The sequence below is a fragment of the Seriola lalandi genome, unplaced genomic scaffold (genome assembly GCF_002814215.2).
Source record: "Seriola lalandi dorsalis isolate HSWRI2012SDOR001 ecotype SW California unplaced genomic scaffold, Sedor1 jcf7180002054357, whole genome shotgun sequence".
Taxonomy (NCBI): domain Eukaryota; kingdom Metazoa; phylum Chordata; class Actinopteri; order Carangiformes; family Carangidae; genus Seriola; species Seriola lalandi.
In genome coordinates, this window is record NW_019524910.1 from 753,679 (window position 1) to 777,428 (window position 23,750).

The following is a 23,750-nucleotide window of genomic DNA, read 5'->3' on the forward strand; positions in this document are numbered from 1 at the left end:
ATTAAATGTGCAATGAATCATCTTCACATTAATTTTGAAACTTTAGCATAATTGTGATAAAACAGCAAGACGTAGGAAAAGCTGGTAGTCTCTACAAGTCACTACACTGCATTTCACACTGTTTACATGCACTTAAATAACACGGTTTCTCGGATTTCTGCAGGAAGATGATTTCTTAAATGTGATGTAAACCAGATACCTGGATTATAGTGGATAAACAAGATCAATATTGGTAGGCAATGTTGGTCAGTTGGTTGGTCAGTCCAGACTGATATATCTCAACTACTGGATTGCCAGCAACAAGGTTTTACAAGACCTGATTTCTCATGAGAGACCTGGTTTCTTGTTCGAGCTTACTCACAGTGTGTGTTACCAGGAAATGGCTTCATGGCACGGAGTTGGAAGAGGGTGCAGTTCTTTAGAAAAAAATCAGGTTCAGGCAGTTACTGGAAGTGAAAGTATATTGAAATGGAAGCAGAGATAAGTGGAACCATTGTCTTTGCAAGAGGAAGTGACAAGGATAATGGGAAATGCAGCCCAGATTGGCAATAAAACGTAAAAATATTATATCAAAGAAAAATGTGAGATTGAGGCTACCAATCAACTCAACCACCCTCTCATTTGTTTACAGTAATTATAGAGATGTCATGAATTAACAATGAATTTCCGAAGTTTTGAAGTGCCACAGGTAGAGTAGCCTCATTAATAGATGCACTGAGGAAAACATATGAGGAAAGCTCAGAGACAAAATGCAGTCAGGAAAGAGATTCCTCTGCAATGTCTACAGGGAGAAAAAAAATTATGGTTAAAAAGAGTGAGGGTAAAAGAGATAAAAAGCAGGAAATGATTCAGAAATGTGTCTGAAATTATCTTTAAAAGATACAAGAGATGAGGAATCACTCGTAGCGTGTACTGTAAATTAATTTCTCACTCTAGTTCCTTGTGCTCTTGCCATCTTGCCACTTCCCTTTATCACTACTACTACCTCTTATCTCTCTCCTTCACCTCTACATCATCTTGCATTATTTCTGTTACTCTAAATCTGTAGCTTCCACCCAAACAGCTTAGGAAGAAACAGAAAGAGTGAAAGAGTGAGGCCAAAGCTGACAGGCGTAACAAAAACCATTGCCTGGCATAAAGACAGAGGCAGAGAGAGAAAAAGGAAGGGAGAAGAAAACACAGGTAGACTAAAGGATGCCAGGATCCAACTCAACACTTACTTTGTAGTTTGTGTCAGCGAATCCCAAGGAGACGAGCACAAGACAGACAGACAGAGCGGGAAGAGGAAAATGAGTTTGCGCTGAGGAAAGGAAGTAGAGGAAGTGGGAGTGCAGGGCAGTTTAGAGCAGAGATATCCTCAAACACACAAAATAGGAAAGACAAACAGAAACAGGACTCAAGTACAAGCAACATGCTTGATTTTCCATAGAGAAGACGGCAAGAAGGAGACAAGAAAATAGCCAATTCAGCCGTGTTCGAATAGAGCAACAAGCTGAAAATGTGAGCAATCCCATTTCTCTCTTTGCCCTCGATCTCAACAGGACAGGCACTGCAAGAAAATCCCTTACACTCAAGTCCACAGCGAAGCCTGGGAGGAGCCCAAGTGTGGAAATGAAACTAATCCAGCAATGTGACAACAGGTTTAGCTACCTGATCTTTTTATGGTATCCTCGCTCCTCGTCCTCAGCCCTGGAAGAGGCTTTAAAAAGCGGCAAAAAAGGCTTCATACAGTGCGATATGTGCAGTCCGTCCAACAAACAAACACACTCAGTCTTCATTCATTTCCCTCCCTCTACCCTTCACCCTCCTTCCCTCTCTATCTTTTGGGGCAGAGATAGGACACAGAGAAACTTGTGTCTGAGCTGAACAGGAAGAGAGCAGACAAACAGAGGCCTCCTCTGGCCACTAATTAGCAGGTCGTATGCAGCGCCCGTCCAACTGCAGAGGCCAGATTAAAAGTTTTAGTGTGTATGTGAGCATGCGACGGTGCCTGCAAACGTGACAGAAGGATTGTATGTAACGGCGTGTGATTTTATCTGTGGAATAATGCAGTGTAGTGTTTGAATGTGTCTGTCTGATACAGTTAACATGTGGGCTCATGTGAGAGCTAATGTGCTTGCTTCCTTGTCTGTGTAAGAGCTCAATATGTGCACATAACTGAATCTGCTAGAGTTATATACAGTACTCTGTGTGTGTGTGTGTGTGTGTGTGTGTGTGTGTATGTGTGTGCAGAGCTGATAACACAAATAGGAAATATGTTATTTCTGTGGTCACATCCGAAGAACTTCTATCTTAATCCTGTGACTCGCTCTTCCTCTGTCCGTGTCTGTTTAACTCTATACTGTAAAAGTCACAACCCAACCCCTTCCCCATACACTGTACACAGAGTTCATAGGCCATCAGATATGAATAGAGGCTATAATTTGCTGGTATTTCCTCATGGAGGCTATTTGATTAGAGAGAAAAGGGAGGGCTGGACACCAGAGAGGACAATGGACCCTCTGAGGGCCTCATTGAAGGGAGAGATGGAGGGAGGTGCAGTCATGAGAGGACAGTAGTGGAGAGGCATACTGACCAAAAACAGGAGATGGAAAATCAAGAAAGATTGCCGCAATTAAAAAATCAAAACAAAAATCAGAGTCCACGTCTCAACTCAAGGCAACATGCACGAAAACACACAATCATTCTGAGAGCGAGATAAAGAGATTAATATCAATCTCATGGCATGTGTTAATTAACCTAGCTTAGCTTTAAGAGTGGGAGTAAAGTGAAACTGCAAGCTTGGCTCTTCAGAAAGTGAAAAAAGAGTAAGACTCTACAGCCATGCTAACTCCTCTGTGAGGCTATATTTAGGCATAGCGATGTTATGAACTGAGGATGCTAACCTGCTCACCATGACAAAACAACAAGGTCAAGCAGGAATAAGGTTTACCCTGTTACCATTTTCACCATCTCAAATCAACAGTTTGCCCAATACTTCAATGCAGCGTCACTGACTCTGTTGCAGTTTGCCAGATACTTTTAGAGAGCACAGGTCTCTGTCTTTGCACAGGCACCAATTTGTGTAATCTGGCCAATCTCACGGTTACAACATGGTCTTTGGGATGCTGTGCACAGCTTTGTGCCTGGCTGTTTTTTGCCAGGAAATTGTTGATTTAATCCTCCCTATTTAGCCTACTTTAGAGATCTAGAGAGGGCAGTTTGTTGATCTACATGAGAAGTGAGAAAGAGGGAGCTAAGTGTGAAACTGGGAAACAGAGAAAGAGAGGGGAGAAGAGAGAGAAAGAAAAAGAGATAGTGAGACAGAAAGGTGCAGGCTGGACAGAGCAGGGACTGCCTTGCAGAATCCATAGCTGGCTAATCCCACAAAAATCAGCTAGCTGAGCCACCCATGGGACACCGACAGTCGCTCCTCAGAAAATAACACCCTTCACATTCCCCATGATGGCTGCTGTATTGAGCAAAGCTCAAACTGCGGCTTCCCCTGGCTCCATGCTTAATCCCACAGACACGGCAACCAGCCACAGCAAGAGGCTGCTGACAGAGAGCCACTGCTGTGTGACCGAACATTTACTGTGTTTAACTGCCTAACAACTTCAGAAGATTTCTTTTTGTATTTAATAAACATAATGAATACTTGGACCAACAGGCTGAGCTGACATGAGCACTCTAAGACAAAGCCTCATCTATGCCATGAGAAATGTTACCGATTCTAGTTCAAAAAGTTCAAGGTATGCATTCTTACCATGTGTTTAACTTGTGAGAACTTTTTAAGCATCATACATTTCTACTTTTTCCTCAATAGCAGATCGATTAGCACTCATTTTGATCCAGATTTCATATCTTCATTTATCAAAGTATTTCTGTTCATGTTGCAAGAACACAGTGTTTATTACAGTGTATGCTGTATGCGTAACTTTCAGGCAGCTACACAATATTTATACTACACAATGTATTTTTATATTTTTCACTTGTTTCCATAAAAAGAATAAAAATAATATAATGAAATAAAATTGGACTCAGTGACTCACTTGTGCTGAATCCCTTGTTCTTTGTGTACCTGGCAGTACATTGAGTGGTGGCTCACAGTGCTAAAAACGACTTCCTATTTATTACGTTTATGGGTACTCAGCTTTTTATATCTCAATCATGATACAGAGAATTGCTTTAGAGGTTGCTTACTACTCCCATCGGCTTCACATCAACCTTGAACACACACACACGCACACACACACACACAGATGCACCAGTAGCACAGCATGCTGATCTGCCCTTTGTTTGGATGGGCATTGTTTTGTGGTTAGTACATGTTGTGATGGGGCTATAGGTTCTGTCACTGTAATTTGCAAAAAAACAACTCTAAAAACATCAAAACCCCATCAGGCTTTCCTTATAAAAATCATACATTTCAAACTGCTCTTATGAGGTTAAACTCCCATCTCTAAAGACACTATAAGTCACCTGTAAATGTTCACTACAGCCAGGGAAAGAAATAATGTTCAAAAGAAAGAAAAATGAGAAGGTGAACAAAAAAAGAGGCACAAAGAGGAGAGCGAAGTGGAACATTAGACCCCAAATTATCTGTCACAAAGTCTTCTTAAGAAATCCACTAAACACAGGTCCGTGGCATCAAACTGCCGCTCAGAAACACGTCTAGTGATTCAAGAAACTGCTTGTGACTTTCAGTCTCTTCATTTATACCTGCTGAGGTCTCCACGTACCGTCTTTAAATACATTTATTCACTTTCTTGCTGAGAGTAAGATGAGAAAATCGATACCACCATGTAGCTTCATATCTTATCATTTTGTGTGTGGCCATTTTATGCCTTTATTATTATTTGATAGGACAGAAAAGAGTGACTGGAAATGGGATAGAGAGAAAGGGAATGATATGCAGCAAAGAGTCCAGCCAGTCGGGAGTCGAACTGGAGACTCGCCTGCTCAGACCATTTGCACCCACATGGTATGACACTTGGCCACAGGTCGACCTGTAGCTTCATGTTTACCATACTGTCCTCTCATCCCAAAATGTCCCAACATTTTCAGCTGCTTTAACAGTTACCTGCTCTGTTTCAGTTATTCATAATCTCAACTACAGATGAAATTAAATGTATTGCTCACTCTACAGTAACATTACTTCAAAGTGCTGTTACCTCAGTATCTTTCAACGAAGTTCATTACTATGTTAGAAGTGTAGAAATCACTGAAGATGACAAAAACCTGTTTCAATAAGCTGCTTTTTCAAATCTGTCTTTCCATAAATGTGTTGCCAGAAGGAAAATGAGGAGGAGAAACAGCAGCTTGGTTTGGACACACATAAGCACAAAATAATTGCACACATAGAACCATTCTATTGGCTTTTCTGAAGCATTGTAGGATTGAATGCCTTGCTAAATGGCACCCAAACCCTAGAGGTAGGCTTGCTCTATTGAAATATAGTACTAGTAATATAGGATGCATTTTTTCTTGTTAGTGGTTTCTCTTTATTGTAGTTCCTATTCCTCATTCTCCAATCTTGTCTCCATTTTCCTGTTTACCTCAAGGACAATGAGATATCTGACCTCTAGCAGGAAGTCAAACTACACAAACACAGAATATCTGCATGTACACAAGGGCAGCATGTGTGTGTGTGTATGTGTTTAAGGTAGTGAGACAGGTAGACAGTCTGTAGGTGCAGAATCTACAGCACTAACTCCAAGCACAGAGCTGCATCACATCCCACAGAGAGACGAGGAGCAGAGAGAGAAAAGGAATTTACTTTGTATTTTAAGCTAATAAAACAAACAAAGAGAAAAACATGCTTGATTCACAATATATGAACCTAAAAAACATATTTGTTCAACTCAACTAGGACTGCAACAAACAGTTATCTGAAATATCTGGTGATTATTTTCTTGTTTGGTTGATAAAATATCAGAAAGAGAAAGAAAGAATCTTATTTTCCGAGAGCCGAAATAGCTCGACCTTCAGCCCCCAGATAATCAATTTATGATAATATGTGACAAAGAAAAAGCGTAGAATCTTCACATACAGTATGAGAAGCTGAAACCAGTGAATGTCTGGCATCTTTGCTTGAAAATGACTGAAATGAAATAATCAATTATCCAAATAGTTGTTATTTATTTTTTCATTGATCAAAAAAATAATCAAATAATAATTTTGGCTCTAGTCTCAGCTGTTATCTGAAAAACTTGACTTGCCAGTTTTCTTTACAAAAACTGACATTTCCTTGTCCTACGGCACAGGCATGGTTTTTGTATCAAACAGTCTGACACCTTAATGTCTGAAGCTACAGCCCACAGCCGTTTCTTTTAACTTATCTACAAACAGCTATTTAAACTATTCCTTTAAATATATCATGGCATTGTTACAGCACAACTCTCAACAATATTGAACTATTTAAATAAAACAAAACAAAGTTGTTACAGAATTTGAAAACTTGTGATCAAACTCAGCTGTTTAATATACAGATGGGTCCAAAGGTCTCAGACTTCTGAAACCCACTGTAAAAAAATCAAAAACCCCACCCATTGTCCCACAGAGCACGTTCAGTTCCTCATTTAAAGGCTTATAAAGCTCTCCACCAAATCCCTGCCCTCTCAGAAACACCTGCCTTTGATGTTCCTTAACATCTGCAAGAGCCCTCATGGGTTTCTGATCTTAACCTGTGCCAGCACGACACAGACCTGCTCCCTCTGAACACCTTAAGACTGCTGAGGCTGAGAACATTAAAGGTCAGCAGCCACCAAAAAAAAAAAAAGGAAAGGAAAGGAAAACAGAGCTGGAGAAAAAAGTCATAGCTAAGTCTGAGAGAGAGTGGGGGAAGAGAAAGATGGAGAAGAAACAGGAAGGAAGAAGAGAAGGTGCTGAAAGGAAGAGAAGCTCGGAGGCTCAGTCAGGAAACGCTTACGTGTGCAAATGTGTGTGTGTGTGTGTGTGTGTGTGTGTGTGTGTGTGTGTGCACAGCGCTGTGACGCACCTGTGCTGATGGTGACTGAGTTTGTCAATGGTGGACATCCCACGCCTTACATCTCATGAATTTCTGTGTTGCCTGGCAACCCTGCCAACCTCGTCATCTGTATCTTTTTTTTTTTTTGTTGCATTTGTTCATTATCTTTCTCCTTTTTCGTTCTCTCTATTTTACTTTCACGGTTTCAACCAAGTGAAACCTTGACTTTAAAAACTTCTTTTATTAAAGTCAACATCTTAGAGGAAACCTCCTCCACAAACACTTTAGCATCACTTGGTGGTCACATGGCAATGGTGGGAGGACACCCGTGGCTGGCAATGAAAATGCACAATAGGTTCAGCTTCCTAATACAGGTATGTATGCCCGTATGCATGCACACACATGCACGCACGAGCACACACACACACACACAGACACAAACATAAACATGTGACATGCTAAATTCATTAGCTTTAAACAAAGTGCACCACTTCTGTTTTTCTTCATTATGTAATTCAAACTACAGTCTCAATCATGTGTGCTGTCTACACACAGACACACGATAACGTCACTAATAATAGCATTCAAGTAATTTGTGCAAGCACCTGCTCAGCCATGTGCACTCACACAGACATGGTTTCAAATCTTAAAGATGCTATAATCAATATTTTTATATTAACAAAGGATCAAATCACTATGTGTGTGTGAAAGGGGGTCACACTTGGTGGTGAAGCCAGTGAATTATCACCCAATACTGCAGTTCACTGGGCTTTTTAGCATCTTTTAGCTCACTGTTTTCATTTAACAACCTACAATTTTACTGTAAAAAAAAACAAACCAAAAAAAAAAACACTTTGCGCTACCTGATCAGCATCAAACAGACAAACAGTTAGTTAAAAGTTAAAAAGGGGGGATTATTGAAGTTATATTCCCCAGTTGGACACAAACACAACCCCAAATAATGTTAATAATATAAAAATGTTGCTATATAAAAAAAATTATTTAATACGATTTCACATTCAAAAACTGAGCTACCTCATCAGGACCGGGTGGTTGTAGTTTGATCAGATCTGATTGACGGCAGAGAACCATCTAACTATTGAACTAGCTATGTTTGAAGAACGATCATCAGAGCCCATTAATTATAATGCTGGAGCCTTAAATTCTGGTGAACATTTTCTTCTCTCACATTTTTCCAACTGAGACAAACAGGTTCAGAAAATCCAAGTGAAATAACAAAACTTATTCTAACTTTTTGTTAAAAATATGTATTTATGCAGGACACTATAGTAAAAAACTCAGTCTGACCTGCTGCTTAAAGGTGAAAATCTAAAGGTTTTGGTAGCAGAATCTTTTCTCTATGACTTGTTAGTCAGTCCAGTTCTTTGACTGACAGACTTGAGTGACAGCTGAACAAACTCAGCATTCAGACAATCAATACAAAGGTTAACACTCTTCTGCAGAAACATAAAGTGAAAGAAAATGAGGCAGAGAGCGAGATGAACATGAGAGAGAGGAGTGATATAAAACAAGCTGAAGAAGAATAGGTTGACAGATCTCTTGTGGGATGATGAGAGGAAAGGATGAGATGGACGTGAAGGTAACAACTGCAGCATAAAAATGTTTGCAACAAAAAACTCGGTCCATTCATCCTCAGAGAGGATGCACAGGCTTCTCTCTTTATGTTAACTCTGTTTATTCACAATTACAGAGGACAAATTAGCATGGTTCTAACTTAATTATACAATAACAACTCAATTTCTGTTTCCTCCCCCATTCTGTTCCTTCCTTCTCATATCATCTTCTATAAAAACACACACACACACACACACACACACACACACACACACACACACACACAAACCCACCCACACTAACTCAAGATGACACGCCAAATTCAGACACACATTTGTAGTGAAACACACAAAGCTATTGCCACCAAATATGCTGTATATACCAACAAGCTTACAGGCATACTCAAACATTTAATATACACAAAGGTTCTTTTTTCTATGCACCAACAACTTAGTGCACACAAATAAACACACGCACACACACACACACTCATCCAGGTGCAAACCTCTCCAGGCAGTGTGCCAGTCAGGCAGGCAGCCTGCCAGTATACAAGACAGAGGGTCTGTTGTGTTGTAAATGTCAGCTGTCCTGCTGTTTGAGCCAACACGCATCTCACCGCTAAAGACTCATCTGCACACATTTAACCACACTTATATATACACAGCTAGAAGGGCTGAGGGGGCAGGAAGGAAGAAGGAAAGATGGAGTAGGGATACTAGGAAGTTGAACAGAGTTTGGATTAAGCTTGCTTTTCTAGAGTTTTGGCTAAACATCCAGCAGGAAACGTCACACATCTGTCAGTGAGATGTAACAGGTGAGGATTCCTAGTCCAGCAGGTCTGGAGTACCCAGGAGAAAGAGCTGATCATGACAAGATATTATATTCCAAACAGAGTTAGTTTTGTTTTTTTTCCTTTTGGTTAATAAAAAAAGAATTTCATTTGAACTTTGAGGTGATGGAGAAAATATACACATACTGTAATAGTACACGTGGTCATGTTTGAACGGAGTATTCCATTGCCTTTCAATCTCCTGTGTAGATTAGTGATTTGTAACATCGGACTGGGCCAATAGAAGCCCATAAGAATAATATATTATTTAATAGCAGACAGCCTTAACTGATTTAAATAAGAACAGAATTTAAATATATAAAAATAAAAACATAATAATGACTAACAAAGACTACAGAAATAGTTATGATTCAAATGGTAAAAGGAAAAACAACAGATGTACAAAATGTGTACATACACATTGCTAAACAAGCAGTGAGTAACAGGACTTAGGTTTCTTTCTGTGGGTGGCTGAATGAGCATAGCTAACACAATTTTCCTGATTTGGGCAAAGAAGGGAAATAAATGGAGCTGAAAAGAATGAGCTTGGGACACTCATGTTGCAGCCTCAATTAAATTTAGGTTCATAAAATAGGTAGATTTTATCCTTTTAAGTACAATTTACCCCTGTAGGCAGTAAGCTCATAAATATGTTTGAGACTATACATTTTTCCACAGCTTTTTGTCAATGTCATTTTTCTGTACCTTTGTAATACTGTAGAGTAATCAATATTGTCTCCTACACTAGTTTCATTTGTACATTTGTATTTATTTCTCTGGTTTTAAATTGGTAGATGCACATGATACTTTGTAATTATTGGATAATGTGCATACAGTAGACAAAGTAACAACTACAGTCATATCAACATGAAGACAGCCTGCACTCATACACCCATTGTAATTAACTTGTCTATTGAAGCTGTCAAATGCTCTGTCTGTGCTGCAGATGTACGGTGCTGTAAGGAATACTGTGTGCTCACATGTTGTTGTTGTTGAGATCAGAGATCAGATACCAGATATCAGCTCTCAATAAAGTTTGTGCATGCATCACAGTATCACATGAGTTTTCTGACAGAACAATCAATGTTGGTGCTAGTCCTCTAAGTGATATGATAATAGTCAAATGCGAGAGCAAGAAAGAGACAGATACTGAACTGATTCAGAGTATGCAGAGCGGCCAGGAGAGCCAGTCTCTCTAGTGACGGCTCATTCACTGCGTTCCCACGGTAACCAGTGAAAGTATTCACTCAGAACAATAGCAATATCACTAGCCTGTAATTTCACTGTAGTGAATAAGTGTGTGTGCATATACTGTATGTGTGCTGCGTTACTCTCTACACCATGTGACAAACTTAATTTGCATTCTTAAAGTATTTAGACCACTTCATTTTTTCACATTTTGTTATGTTGCAGCCTTAGGCTAAAATCCTTTTAATTATTTTTTTCCTCATCAGTCTACACTCAATATCCCATAATGACCAAACAGTATTTTAGAAGTTTTGTAAATTTACTAAAAAGGAAAAACTGAAACATTGACACAAATATTCAGACCCTTAACTCAGTAATTAGGTGAAGCACTTTTGGCAGCGATTACAGCCTTGAGTCTTCTTGGGTATGACACAACAAGCTTTGCACACCTGGATTTGGGGGATTTTCTGCCATTTCTCTCTGCAGATCCTCTCAAGCTCTGTCGGGTTAGATGAGGACTGTCGGTGGACAGGCATTTTCAGGTCTCTCTATAGATGTTCAACTGGGTTCACGTCAGGGCCCTAGCTGGTGTTGTATTTTCTGTGTGCTTAGGGACATTGTCCTGTTGGAGAGTGAACCTTCGGCCCAGTCTCCCGATTGCTCCGTCTGACTGGGTGGCCTGGTTGTTCCAAACTTCTTCCATTTAGGAATTATGTCAGAGGCCACTGTGCTCTTCAATACAGCAGAACATTTTTTGTAGCCGACCCCAGATGCAAAGACACAGTGTCTGAGCTCTGCATGTAAACAGGTGTGTGCCTTCCTAAATTAATATGCAATCAATTGAATTTACCACAAATGGACTCCAATCAAGGTGTAAACATCTAAGAGATGATCAAGAGAAATCTGAGGCACCTGAGCTAGATTTCAAGTGATTGTGAGGTATTGAGTGTAGCTTGATGAGGGAAAAATGAATTTAAACGATTTTAACATAAGGCTGCAACATAATAAAATCTGAAAAGTGGGTCTGAATACTGAATTCACTGTGGGCTATATGTTGTTTATGAAGTGATATGATGTAATATAAGTTCCATTATGTGGATACTGAAACTACGTTATAATGCAAATTAGCAGTGAAAATAATCTCTGTAATTTAAGTGACCCTTGCCCAATTACAATAAGTTAATTCAGAATCCATGTATGCATGTGTGTGAGTGTGCATGTACCTGCGAGAGGCTTGAGAATCCCAGGTTGCGGCACCCATTGCAGGGTGTCAGGGCCTCCCAGAATCCAGTGGGGCCACAACTCTTGTCTGCCTCATCTTCCTCCAGTGCTGGAGCAAGAGGCGGGGTCGGCCGCTGTGTGTTCAAATGCAGAAAACAAGTCAATTCCCAGAACTCAAACAAAGCAATCGAGTAACAGTTAGGAGTTGAAGGGTCAGAGGATACATGTGCCTTATAAACTTAATCTGTGCTTTCATTAAGAGCTTAAAAGAGAATCCTAAATTTATGTATACAGTTAGAGAAAGAGAGATTTAAGGACAGAAGGCAAAGTGAAGTTCTTTTTACAGATCAAATATTTTTTACATTAAAAATGCATTAAATAACTATATGTAATTTGAAAGTTGCTCGTAGTGATGAATTATTACCACACAGAATTATGACCAAATCTACAGTAGCATGACCTATTTTACACTACCTGCTGAGCAGGTTAGCCACAGGAGCAGGTGGACATAGCCAAGGATTTAGCAATTTTTTTCAGGAGTTGGTGCAGACCAAAAAAATTAATTAATGCTAATGTTGTTTCATGTCTGGTGGACGTGTAAGTAAGCAACTATTTGCCTATACATTTGCCCAAAGAAGATGCCGAAAAGATGCATCATATACACAAAAAAATAAATATCTTCCATTGTTTCATTTAATACTTAAGTTGTTCCAAATGCAAAGAAAAACATTTCATTTTCAGGATGAATCTCCCTTTTTTTGAGTTTTTCTTTCTTTTCTTTTCTTTTTTAATTTTAAGACAATTCCTGACGTGACCCGTGGCCATCATTTAATTCAACTAGAAAAACCTCCACATTACTGCTTTGGGCCACACAGAAAAGGGTTAACCCAAAAGAAGGAAGGTGCAGAAACAGCAAAACAACTTTAACGCACACACATGCAAACTGTGTCCTTTCCTGGGGCACTTTGGCTCCCAGGAGGCAGGTGTGTGGATGAGCTCTGTCCCATGAATGTCAGAGGGCAGATACAGCCCACCTGATATCTCAGTGAACCATATGATGCAGCAGAGGACACAGGTCACAGCAGATTACATAGACAGAGCAATATCACCGCAGGAGGAGCAGAGACACGGTGGCAAGGGAGCTGCCAGGGAGCTGAGGGAGGTCTGATGTAAAGAGGGAAAGGATTAAGAAAGGAAGGAATTTGGAGGACATGTTAAAGACAGGAGGACATGCTCAAAGAAAAGGCTTAAGCAGGAGGAAAACTAAGGAACAAAGCTGAGAGATGTTGCAGAGGAAGGAGGGACAGATGGGAAGAGCAAAAGAGAGGCAGCAAGACTGGAGATGGAGGCACAAAATGAAGCTGAAACCAAAAGGTCACCAATCGTTCCAGACTGCAAAGGGGTCTCGACAACACTGGAATATTGATAGATGTAAAATAGACTGCAGGCTTCACATACACATACTGCGCTGTATGCATGAACAAAAGACTGACACGTCCTCTCATTACAGTAAAAATCAGATATCAGCCTTTGTTCAATAGAAACTACATTAATTATTTAGTACTGAGGCCTGCATAACTGATCAATATTACATTAGCTGTCTATGGGAAACCCTTGAAGGGATAAATTACTACTTTGGGAATTTCTTCTACTTAACTACATTAAGATATGTTTTTTAAGTCTGTGTGTGCATTTTGAAGGCTTGTTAACAATTTGGCTTATTTCAGTTGATGTAGGAAACCAAAAATCTGATCTGAAATGTCTTGAAAAGAGTTAAATTGATTTTATCTACTGCCATAATTAGATCAACATGTTCATATTTAGTGCTAATTAGCAAATATTAGCATGCTATTGCTAAGGAAAACATTTGTGAAATACTACCTGCTAGTCCTCAGTATGTTACCATGCCAATGTTAACATGTAGCTCAAAGCAAAGCAGTACCTATTTACCGCATCACAGAGTTGCTAGCATTGCTGCAGGTTGTAAATCTTAACAAAATTCTAGTTTCATGTTTTAATATTCAAAAAAGGAAAAAATTAATTTAATGCAATTTCACTGAAAATAATAAGTTCTACACATTTTAACTGAATGTGTAAATTTGTTTTTCAGTCTAAATGCTGCTTCAGAGACATTAACAGTTTCAAAGTTCAAATAGTGAATGTTTCCAAGTCAGTTCCCACAATATCAATTGACAAGCAAAATTGGCAAACATTCATTGATTCCAGATTTTCAAATATGATATTTTCCGTCCTCTTTTATATATTGCTGTAAATTAAATTTCCTCTGGGTTTGGAACAAAACAAGCTATTTGAAGACCTTGTGCAATGGAAAATTGTAATGTGTATTTTTCTCTATTTCCTGAGATTTCATAGACTAAACAATTGAGCAATAAACCAGCTGCATTGGCATTCAGAAACACATCTGATCTAACCCTCATGAGTGCACATATAGTATGTACTCATCTGAATATAAGACACGCACACACACAAACATGCATTTCCATTATTGCTTGGTTTACACACAGTGGGTACACCAAGGTAACTGTGAGAAGGCTGTATTCTTCATGTGTGTCTGTGAGTGCATGTGTCCATGTTTGTGTGTGCGCATGTCCTGTCCTGCATGTTTTATTCATGTGTAATAGACACATCGAATCACAGGCTAATGGCTCCAGTCACATGCACAGACACAGTGAATGTCAGTAATGGAATACAAATTGGTACTTATAGAGAGAGAGAGAGGGACACAAGATGGATTGAGATAATTACACTTTAAGTGAGCAAAGGTGTGCATGCTCAATGTACATGCAAAGCATATCTCAGCCTGCTTTCATATTGAGCTTATTATAGAAATGGAAAAGATAATGAGCTATTGATCAGTCTCACAATATTGTTCGGTGAGGAATTTGTAAGGTCTGTGGTGAGTGCGTGTTGCTGTTGTTGAGCGAGGAGGAGAGAAATGGAAAGAAAAACAGAAACAGACATGCCACAATAAGCAAGCAAGAAGCACAGACACAGTGAATCGCATTTCTTTAGATGCTTCTCAATATGTGTGTGGTCTAAAGGCTCAGGTGGGAGGTCAGTGTGATAGATGACCTCTGTGTGCTGTGGAGCATCTGACTTCCTGCACAGTGGATTTTAAAAAGCCCAGAGCCTCGGCATCATGCTGTGCTGGCTATTAGAAATAAACTGCAGCTGTGATTCTCTGGTCAGCTAATACTGATAAAAGTCATCTATCTCCTACAAAATGGACTTAAAAAATTACGGTCTGATCAGTTTCCCTCTCTCTATGTGGGATTGAGGGAGTGGAGAGAAACAAAGTGAGTATTTGAACAAGTGAACGACACACCACTAACAATATTTCAAATTGGAAGAATCAAGGTCAAGAAAAAAAAAAAAACATGTCTGCAGGCTGTAAAAGGCTGTTTGAACAATAAACAATAAACAATAATTACAATTCTCAGCATATCCATGCAAACAACCATCAGCAGCAGATGTGTTTCAGTAATGTCAAGTGAATACTGAATTGTACAAGCCAGCTTGGTGGCATCAGTCTATCTGATACTGCCCTCTGTTGTCAACATAGACAAAGTACAAGCATCTATTAAAGCAAGGAAAATTCCCTCACATGCCTACAGTACTGTAACTCATTTGGACCCTTTGTAGTGTGATGACACGCCTAACAAACTACATATATAAGTTTATGAAGGCTTTTAGGCAAACAGTAGTAGAAGTAGAAACAGATCATTTGTGTGTTTGTCTACAAAGTATTTCTTTATTTTTGTGCAGCTATATTAGAATTACTTGCCAATAAATGTAATGTAGAATGACTTCTTTGCTTTTTAAACTGCAATTATTTTCTGGGCATCTTAATCCGTACACAGCCAACAATATAGTGTTGACAAAGGTCTTCAGCTGGGCAAGGATCAGGGACATTGCTATTCATGGTCAGCAACCTTTGTGTTTTTGGATGAAATTCACAGTGCACACCTCATTTTCTAGATAATCTGCTTCTGGTATTGTATCAGCATAACAATTTCCTTGAACCTTCAGATTGTTTTCTCCAATCGTCCGGAACCCAAAGATACTGAATGTATAATGATATAAAACTGAGACATAAAGCAGCAAATCTTTACATTTGAAAAGCTGGAACCAGTGAATGTTTGGCTTTTTTTTTTTGATTAATGATTACTGACTCAGGAATGAACTAATTATCAAAATTAGTGTTCATTATTTTTTTCTGTGAGTTAATCACTTACTCAACTAACTAAACCATTTTGGCAAAACTTCAAACTACTGTCTGAAGTGATGAGTTGGAATATTAAGTGAACATAGAGCTGCTTAAGTAACTGAACATCCAATAACAACAACAACTAAGAAGTGTGTCTTAATGAGGAGCACCTGAACACATTTCTCCAACAGACCAAACTTCAAACACATGCACAAGTCCTCTGTCATAACTGTGTGCTGTACCTTGCTGACTCGAGTCAGGGTGCCATTGGGTCGATCAGGGTGATCTTCGTCAGAGAGCCGCCCGCTCCCAAAGCTGTCCATGGAGTGGGAGGAGATGGTGTGGCAGAGCTCCTCGAAGGAGTAGTCCCTGTCCCGGCACTTTTTAATCTCATGGAGCAGTTTTGACAGCTCACTTGTCACAGCATCATCTGAGGGAAGAAGGGTAATATATCGCAGCATCAGTATAAAGCCAGTTCCTATTACTGCTGGTACAAAAGTGATAAAATAAACTTATATAACAGACAAATGTATATCCCATTCCTTATATATTGTGACATTTATTTGTTTGAATTCTTAAGCAACAAGACAGACTGTACAGTTCAAAGGAGATTAAAATATATTAGATTCCTCTATCCCGTTTCCCTGATTTAATGCTAGAATCAACCTTTGGCAAAAAGCAGAGACAGAACTAATGGCTGCAAAACACTTCCTCCATCTCTCTTCTGCATTGCTAATGCATTCAAAGTCGCATTCAGGCACATTCTGAGGAGCAAACTGTGCTAATCACTTTCTCTCGTCTCCTTCCAAGAGTCTCCGAGGTAATCAAGGTAATTATGGTATCTGCTGACAGTCGATGAGAGAGGAGACCGGATCAGCTGGAGCTCAGCTTGTTGCAATGTTGCATTCATAACACAGGTGGCAGCGCTGGACAGGGAAAGTGCACGACTGTTTGGAAAAGCAGTAATGTTTTTCTCCACTGAAGGAGCTGCTCTCCATGGCTGCATTTATATTGCATTGTTTGCCCGTATTGCAAAAATGTAAACAATTGTTCATATCAGGTTTACAGCTATAGTTTTTTTTTTTTTCCTTTAAAAAAAGATCCTCTGGCCTGCTGGGTTTTCCTTTACTTATGTGAATGAATTTTTTATGCAGATTCTTTTAGAGATGTTGAGGAATATTTTAAAGCATATTCTGAACCTCATGCAAAATGTATTTTCTCCTGTAGAGGTTGTTTTTTCTCTCTGCTGCTAGTTTCTGTCCCTTCTGTTCGACTGAAACCTTTCTGGTCAGAAGAAATGTCTCTTTAGAAACCTTATATTGCATTGTTAAGCCATTTGATTGCATTGTGTATGTGTGTGTGCGTACTCACTCTTATGTCTGAGGGAGGGAGAAGCAGAGGGCGAGGGGACAGAGGTTCGAGGTGCTGGGATGGGACACTTGCGAACAGGCTCCTCAACGATACTCCTCTTCTCCATCTCATCCATCATATACTCTACAGAAACATGGAGACAAGGGGGTAGGATGGGATGAGAATGTGGGGGATGAGATGTGATGAAAGACAAGAAAGAGCAGGCAAAGAATTGGAAATGTGTTGGGAAACCAGGAAGAAAGTGGAGAAAGAGCCACAGGCCAGAAGAAAAGTTTGGAGGAAATGATGGCAGTAGGACGGTGGGCGAGGGGGAGGAGAGGAAAAGCATTTCAGAGGCATTTTACTGGATCAATATAATAGCACAGCCATCAACATAGTGAACAGATTGTGCTGCATTCAACTCGCACTTTTCATCGCACCACAAATTCACTTCACAGCCTCTACTAATAGAGCACTTTGCTGTTCATAAAAGCAAAACAGAAGAATTATGTGGGAAGAAAAAGAGAGGAGGAGGAAGGAGGAAGAGGACGACGAAGAGAGAAAGCAGGTTCAGGTTTGGGGGCATCAACACTGGCTAATAAATTTGCTTAAGTGAGGCATTAGGAGCTGAAAACACACAAACACGCTGCTTACACAGTGAAATCATGTGACAGCTTCCCTGCAGTCCTAACGAGGAACCCTGTTAATGTCAGGAAAGTCTGTGTGTGTGTGAGTGTATGTGTGTGTGTATTTCTACTACTATGAATCCTGGTATTCAGCTCAGTGATTATGATACACAACCACATTTGCATACAATTATACTGAGTATGGGAATGTGTATCAGAGTCAGAGAGGAATGATTAGAGTGACAGTTTTATTCCTCTGTACTCATACATCAGCAGATCCTTCATAAACAGAACACATTCAGCTTGGTGTCTAAGTATTACAGTTAAGCTACTATACAGCTCTTTGGTACATAACCACTTGCTGCTGGGCAGTAAAAAAGTGAACTGTTAATGAATTCGAACAGAAGGATGAATCATGCGCTGTAAATTAAATGAGAATCTTTTCATAACGAGGTGCCTGTGGCAACCACAAAGCCCCTCAGCTGGTACAATTGAGTAAATGACAGGTCTTTTGCTCTTCATGTGTGTATGTGTGTCCTTTTCCATCTCCTCTCCAACAGGAAATGGCATGCAGCTGATCTTTTCACCAAGTCACAGCTGTGTCCTTTTTCTCCCTCTCTCTCTCTCTTTTTTTCTTCCTCTTTCTCACACACATTTTCATTCCCCTGTTTATACTGAAGTCTAAATCTCAGTCTCCAGCTCTGGTTTGATGGAAGCTATTCCTCACCGATATCTCCTATCACCTCATGTAAAGGTGTTTTCACTGATTCTTTTCACCTTTACTTGCAAAATTGCAGTGTTAACTGCATATTTTCAAATATTCTATTTCAGAAAAAGGCACAAGATTTCATTGCACTGCTCAGGATTTGAGCAGCAGAATTAAAATGAAGCTTTAAGTTCCATTGGCAGCCATCATATACTCTACAGAGACATGGGGGCAGACAGATGGTTTTACCTCAGTTTTTGGACTACAATATACCAGATTATTTCAGCGCTAAACATGAAACGGGAAACTGGAATCACCAATTACACAAAATTACACAATACACAAAATTTCTTTGCGTGTTGCATCACTGTGTTTTCCCTGGTTTCACATCAGCTTTATGTCTGTTATTTTCTAACTGTGACTAATTTGTAACTGTTACAGTCAACACCCAACCCATGTGTCTAACCCATCTTGTAGTGTTTTGATGTGTATGATGTGTTTTCCCCTGTACGAGATTGGTTCCAGCTGTTGAGGCATTGCCCATACCCGCTTCCCACTTCCTGTCTGACGAGCCGAGGATCCTGATTGGAGCAGCACCCGGTCCGACTCTCATATCCAGAGGATGCAACTGGTTTTCAAAAGCTTGGCCAGCTTGACAGTCATGCAGCTGGGATTCTCAGCTCGCCAACATGCCTCTTGTTATTTTTCACACTGGTAGATGTTAATTGCTGCGAAACTAGTATTGAGGCACATGGAACTGGGCCAGGTATAGTTTCAGTCACTAATTGTGAACACTCAAAATTCCCTTAGTAAGAGATACTAGGAACCCTTATTTGGTTTTCACAAGTGTTTTATTTCTATTTTAGGTTTTCCTTAGGAAAAGCTACTTGTAGCACTTATCTTTATTTGGTTATATTTATTCCTTCATTCTGAATAGCATCCACAAGACCTGCTTTTCTTGTAGTTGCCTCACAGTTGTTTGTTTGTGTCAATTATCTAAGATCCTTGTGAATAAATAACTTTATTTTACCAAACACACCTGGTCTTATGTTGCTTCTCTTTCCCCTAACGAGCTGGGTCGTCACAGTAACATTCCTGGAATTCAGTATATGTTCCCCTTTCTGTCTTTGCCTCCTTGTTAAGACAGATTCACAGTTTTGTTTTTTTTTTTGTTTTTTTTTTAGCTCTGACATATTCTCCTCATCCCTCCATTTCCGTCTGCCTTTCTCTCATGCTCTTTAAATCATCTGTAAGTATGTGCCTTACATACACCCACAGATTACACAAGGACAGATAGTGAAGGCCTCTAAGCCACAGATTACAGCGTTCATTCTGAGCCTGATAATCACATCAGGACAACACTGTCTTTAAAAGGTACAATGTGGAGAATCTTTGGGACCCCAGGGACTGCACAGCCAACTCACACTAACAATCATTGGTCACCCACAAAACACACTGCAGTAAACATGGCAGGTAAAAAAACTAAGATGAGAAAGACTGAGTGAAGAAAATTAAAACGATGAAATGTTAAAATTATACGTATTTTTCATTGGTTGAAACAGACTGATTAGGGGTATCAGTGTAGAAAAGTGCAATTATGAAATTGTGACTATACTGGCAACTATTTTGATTAATGATGATCATTGCACTTATTCTTCAAAATTACCAAAGACTTTAATTTCAGCTTCTGAAATGTGTGAATTTGTTGGTTTTCTGTGTCATATATAGTACATTTATTACCTTGATTATCTTTTCTCAGAGCCAATTTTTAACTATTTTTACATAAAACAGACAAAACAATTGATAGAAAAAAACATTAGCAAATTAAACAGTAATAAAAATTGTCAGCTGTAGCCTTGTTTAACAACCACATTTTCCATTTATAAGATAAAGTGGCATTTTTCCAACAAAGATGATTTTGGCAACTTTTATAAACACACTAATTCACAAAGCATTTGTGAACATTTAACACTTTGAACACTCCAGCACCCTGTTTTTACTGGAAAATAAATATATAAAAATATTCAAAACCTAGCAGAGCCTGTAAGACAATGGCAGACGATTTGAAACAACCCTGCATTGTATGTATCAGGAACAACATTTACAGAGCTTGAGATGTGTAACTACGAACTCTCCCGCTGTCGCAAGTAAACACATTCAAGAGCTTCCATTGTTTCCTATTGGAAAATAAACTTCCTGGAAAACAACATTTCTCAATTGGATCCGCTCGCAACATCCGCTCGCAACAACAGTCACAATGTCATGTGCTAGATTTGCATGATAAAAACATCTGAAAATGAAGACAGCCAACCATGCACATTTGTACAGCTTATATGTCAACTTGTCTCCAAGATTCATCACATTCCCTCTGAAATGTAACCTACAGTCAATCATCAATGATCGAGTCACATAGTGAAGTGTATGTGTGTCTTACCTTGGATAAGAGCAGTGATCTGCTGGGATTTCGGTGCAGGATGTTCCCTCAAGATCTCCAGAGCTGTTCTCCCTTGACTATCTCTTAGATTGGTCTCAATCCCTGAAATGTACACATATATATACACACACACACACACACACACACACACACACACACACACACACACACACACACACACACACATAAAATACAGTATGAGCATTGATACACACTTACACAGGGTAAAGTTAACATCACAACACCCATGTTGTTGAACAAGATAGACCTACTCAAACTTGCTCAAAGCCAAATTCAACTATATCACAGACACACTGAACTACACACATAATGAAGATCTGCTGACACACCTACTCAGTGACAAAACTGCAAAAGATGAATGAGTTGCAGTCACCGGAGGATGAACATGACTTTATCGATTCATGAAGAATCTTTATTAAGAACACGCTTTTCATAAACTTTGACTTAACAATGCTAAATTGCAATCTCAGACAGTGACACATTCAAGAATGCACCAAACACAGAGACAGACAAACACAAGGCTCCCATATAAACTCAAGTGCAGGCGCACACAAGACACATTCACAAATAAAACAAAAAATTAAAACAAAATCACACAAACTCGGTAGATAAAATAAGAATTTGGAAGTCAGTTGTCTTGATTCTAAGATTTTCTTCCACTACACACTATACAGTGCAATCAGAAAGTTTTTCACTTTTTGTTATGTTGCAGCCTAATAACAATTTGCTATTTTATAGGTGGGTTATGTGCTTATTTTGTCTGTCTGTCTGCTGGCTCCAGCTTCGTATTTACCATACAGATGTGAGTGTGGTATCGATCTTCTCTTCAGTTCTCACCACTAAATCCAAAATATGACAAAGATATTTTTGGCATTGGATTTTTATTTCAGCATCCTTAGCTGTTTCCTGCACAGTCAATGATTGACAATGAAAGGCAGACTATCCATCCTGCATCCCTACAACAGCCCCACAACCCACCCTCCACAGATACACACAAAGTTTCATGGGGTAAAGTTCAGGCCAACACAGCCCAGTGTTGATCCAGGAAGTTAATAAAATCAAGGCCAAAAGAGTATGGCCACGCAGAGGAAGTCCTGCAGGAAACAGGAAGTGCTGAAGGAAAGTGGGTGAGTACTGATGGGGGTATCAAAGAACAACAGTGTCACGACTTCATCGCTACTCTAGTCAGTGATTGAGATTCACACAAAGGGAAGAAACGAGATGAGAAATAGTTGGAGAAATAAGCAAGGAAAGTTCAGCTGTGAAGATGTGTTGTGAGTGTTTATTATAAAAATGGTTGAGACTGTTAAGATGTGAAATTGAGTTAACAAAAAGAAGAAAAAGGGAGAGCTCAAGCTACATGTTTTATTTTATTTTTCTAAAATTAAGAAATGAGAAAAGATCATTTAATTTATTATTAAAGAGGTGTGGACCTCTTTGACAACAAATCCCCACCCTATGATCTGCAGAACCAGGCTACATTTTTGAAAACTAACCTTAAACTGTCCAGTTTTCGTGAGCCTGTGTTCACTGCAGTCTCAGATTTCTGTTCTTCGCTGACAGGAGTAGAACCAAACGTGGTCCATCCACCTCAAGCTTTGACATTCTGAAACACTTTTCTCCTCACTGCTGTTGTAAAGTGTGGTTATCTGAGTTAGGCTGAGTCATTCCTCTGACCTCTCTCATCAACAAGGCGTCTCTGTCCACAGAACTGCCTCTCACTGGATGTTTTCTGTTTTTGGCTCAATTTTGAGTAATCTCTTGAGACTTTTGTGTGCAAAAATCGCAGGAGGCAATCTGATGTTTGATGTCAACATTAACTGAACTCCTGAACTATACCTGCATGATTTTACATGCTGACACCAGATAACATATCTTGCTGATTGTACTGATTGGTATCGACTGTATGACTGAGGAAATGAGCATCCTCAGCCTCGGCAGGAAGCAGAGAGAAACTCAGTCTCCTTGTTGAAGAAAAACTGCCAGCGATTAGGTTAGATTGACAGAATAAGTAACCACAGTACCTGACAGAGTTTGAGTGATCTCTGTTTCTGGAACAGGAAACTCAGAGGTTCCCTTAGTTTTCATTAAACCTGCCTCATGGTAGACACTCCTGTCCTGAGTGACAAAGCATTCAACACCATGTTTAAGTACTTGACAGATTCTCACATTTTAGCAGTGAAGTTCACCACCTACTAGCCTCAAAAACAAAATAACACAAAAATATAACATAGTAAAAATGGGATACAGTGAAAACACGGCACTCATACCGTAGGAGGTGTATACAACCACCAATGTAAGACTTGATATCTGATACACGTTTGACGGGTTTGATGATCTCTCCCAATACTGATTCAAACACCTAAACTCAGGGTACCTACAAGTGCAGAGAACAAATCTGACAGCATTGTTCTCATTTCCTACATTTAAGAAACTGTAAACCTCACTGTGTGGAATTTACTCGAATTTACTACAACAACAATTTACTACAACAATGAGACCAGGGATTGCTGTGGCACTAAAAAGTGAGTCGGCAGCACACTGTGACTAAATTATGTATGTAACCGATAGTGAAAACACTAAGTTTAACAATGAGACTAACTAAAAAACTGAATTTTAGGTG

At 39.4% G+C, this 23,750-nt stretch overlaps 1 protein-coding gene across 1 annotated transcript in view; it reads right to left on the bottom strand.

The window, feature by feature from the left end:
* anks1b (ankyrin repeat and sterile alpha motif domain containing 1B) overlaps positions 1–23,750 on the bottom strand; it is a 207,286-nt gene that overhangs the window by 109,518 nt on the left and 74,018 nt on the right. The window contains exons 7-11 of the mRNA XM_087174490.1: positions 21,330–21,387; positions 21,107–21,213; positions 17,362–17,484; positions 16,233–16,420; positions 11,765–11,896 (exon numbers count right to left, since the gene is read on the bottom strand). Coding sequence (XP_087030616.1) covers positions 11,765–11,896; positions 16,233–16,420; positions 17,362–17,484; positions 21,107–21,213; positions 21,330–21,387 — 608 coding nt within the window. The remainder of the gene's footprint in view (positions 1–11,764; positions 11,897–16,232; positions 16,421–17,361; positions 17,485–21,106; positions 21,214–21,329; positions 21,388–23,750) is intronic.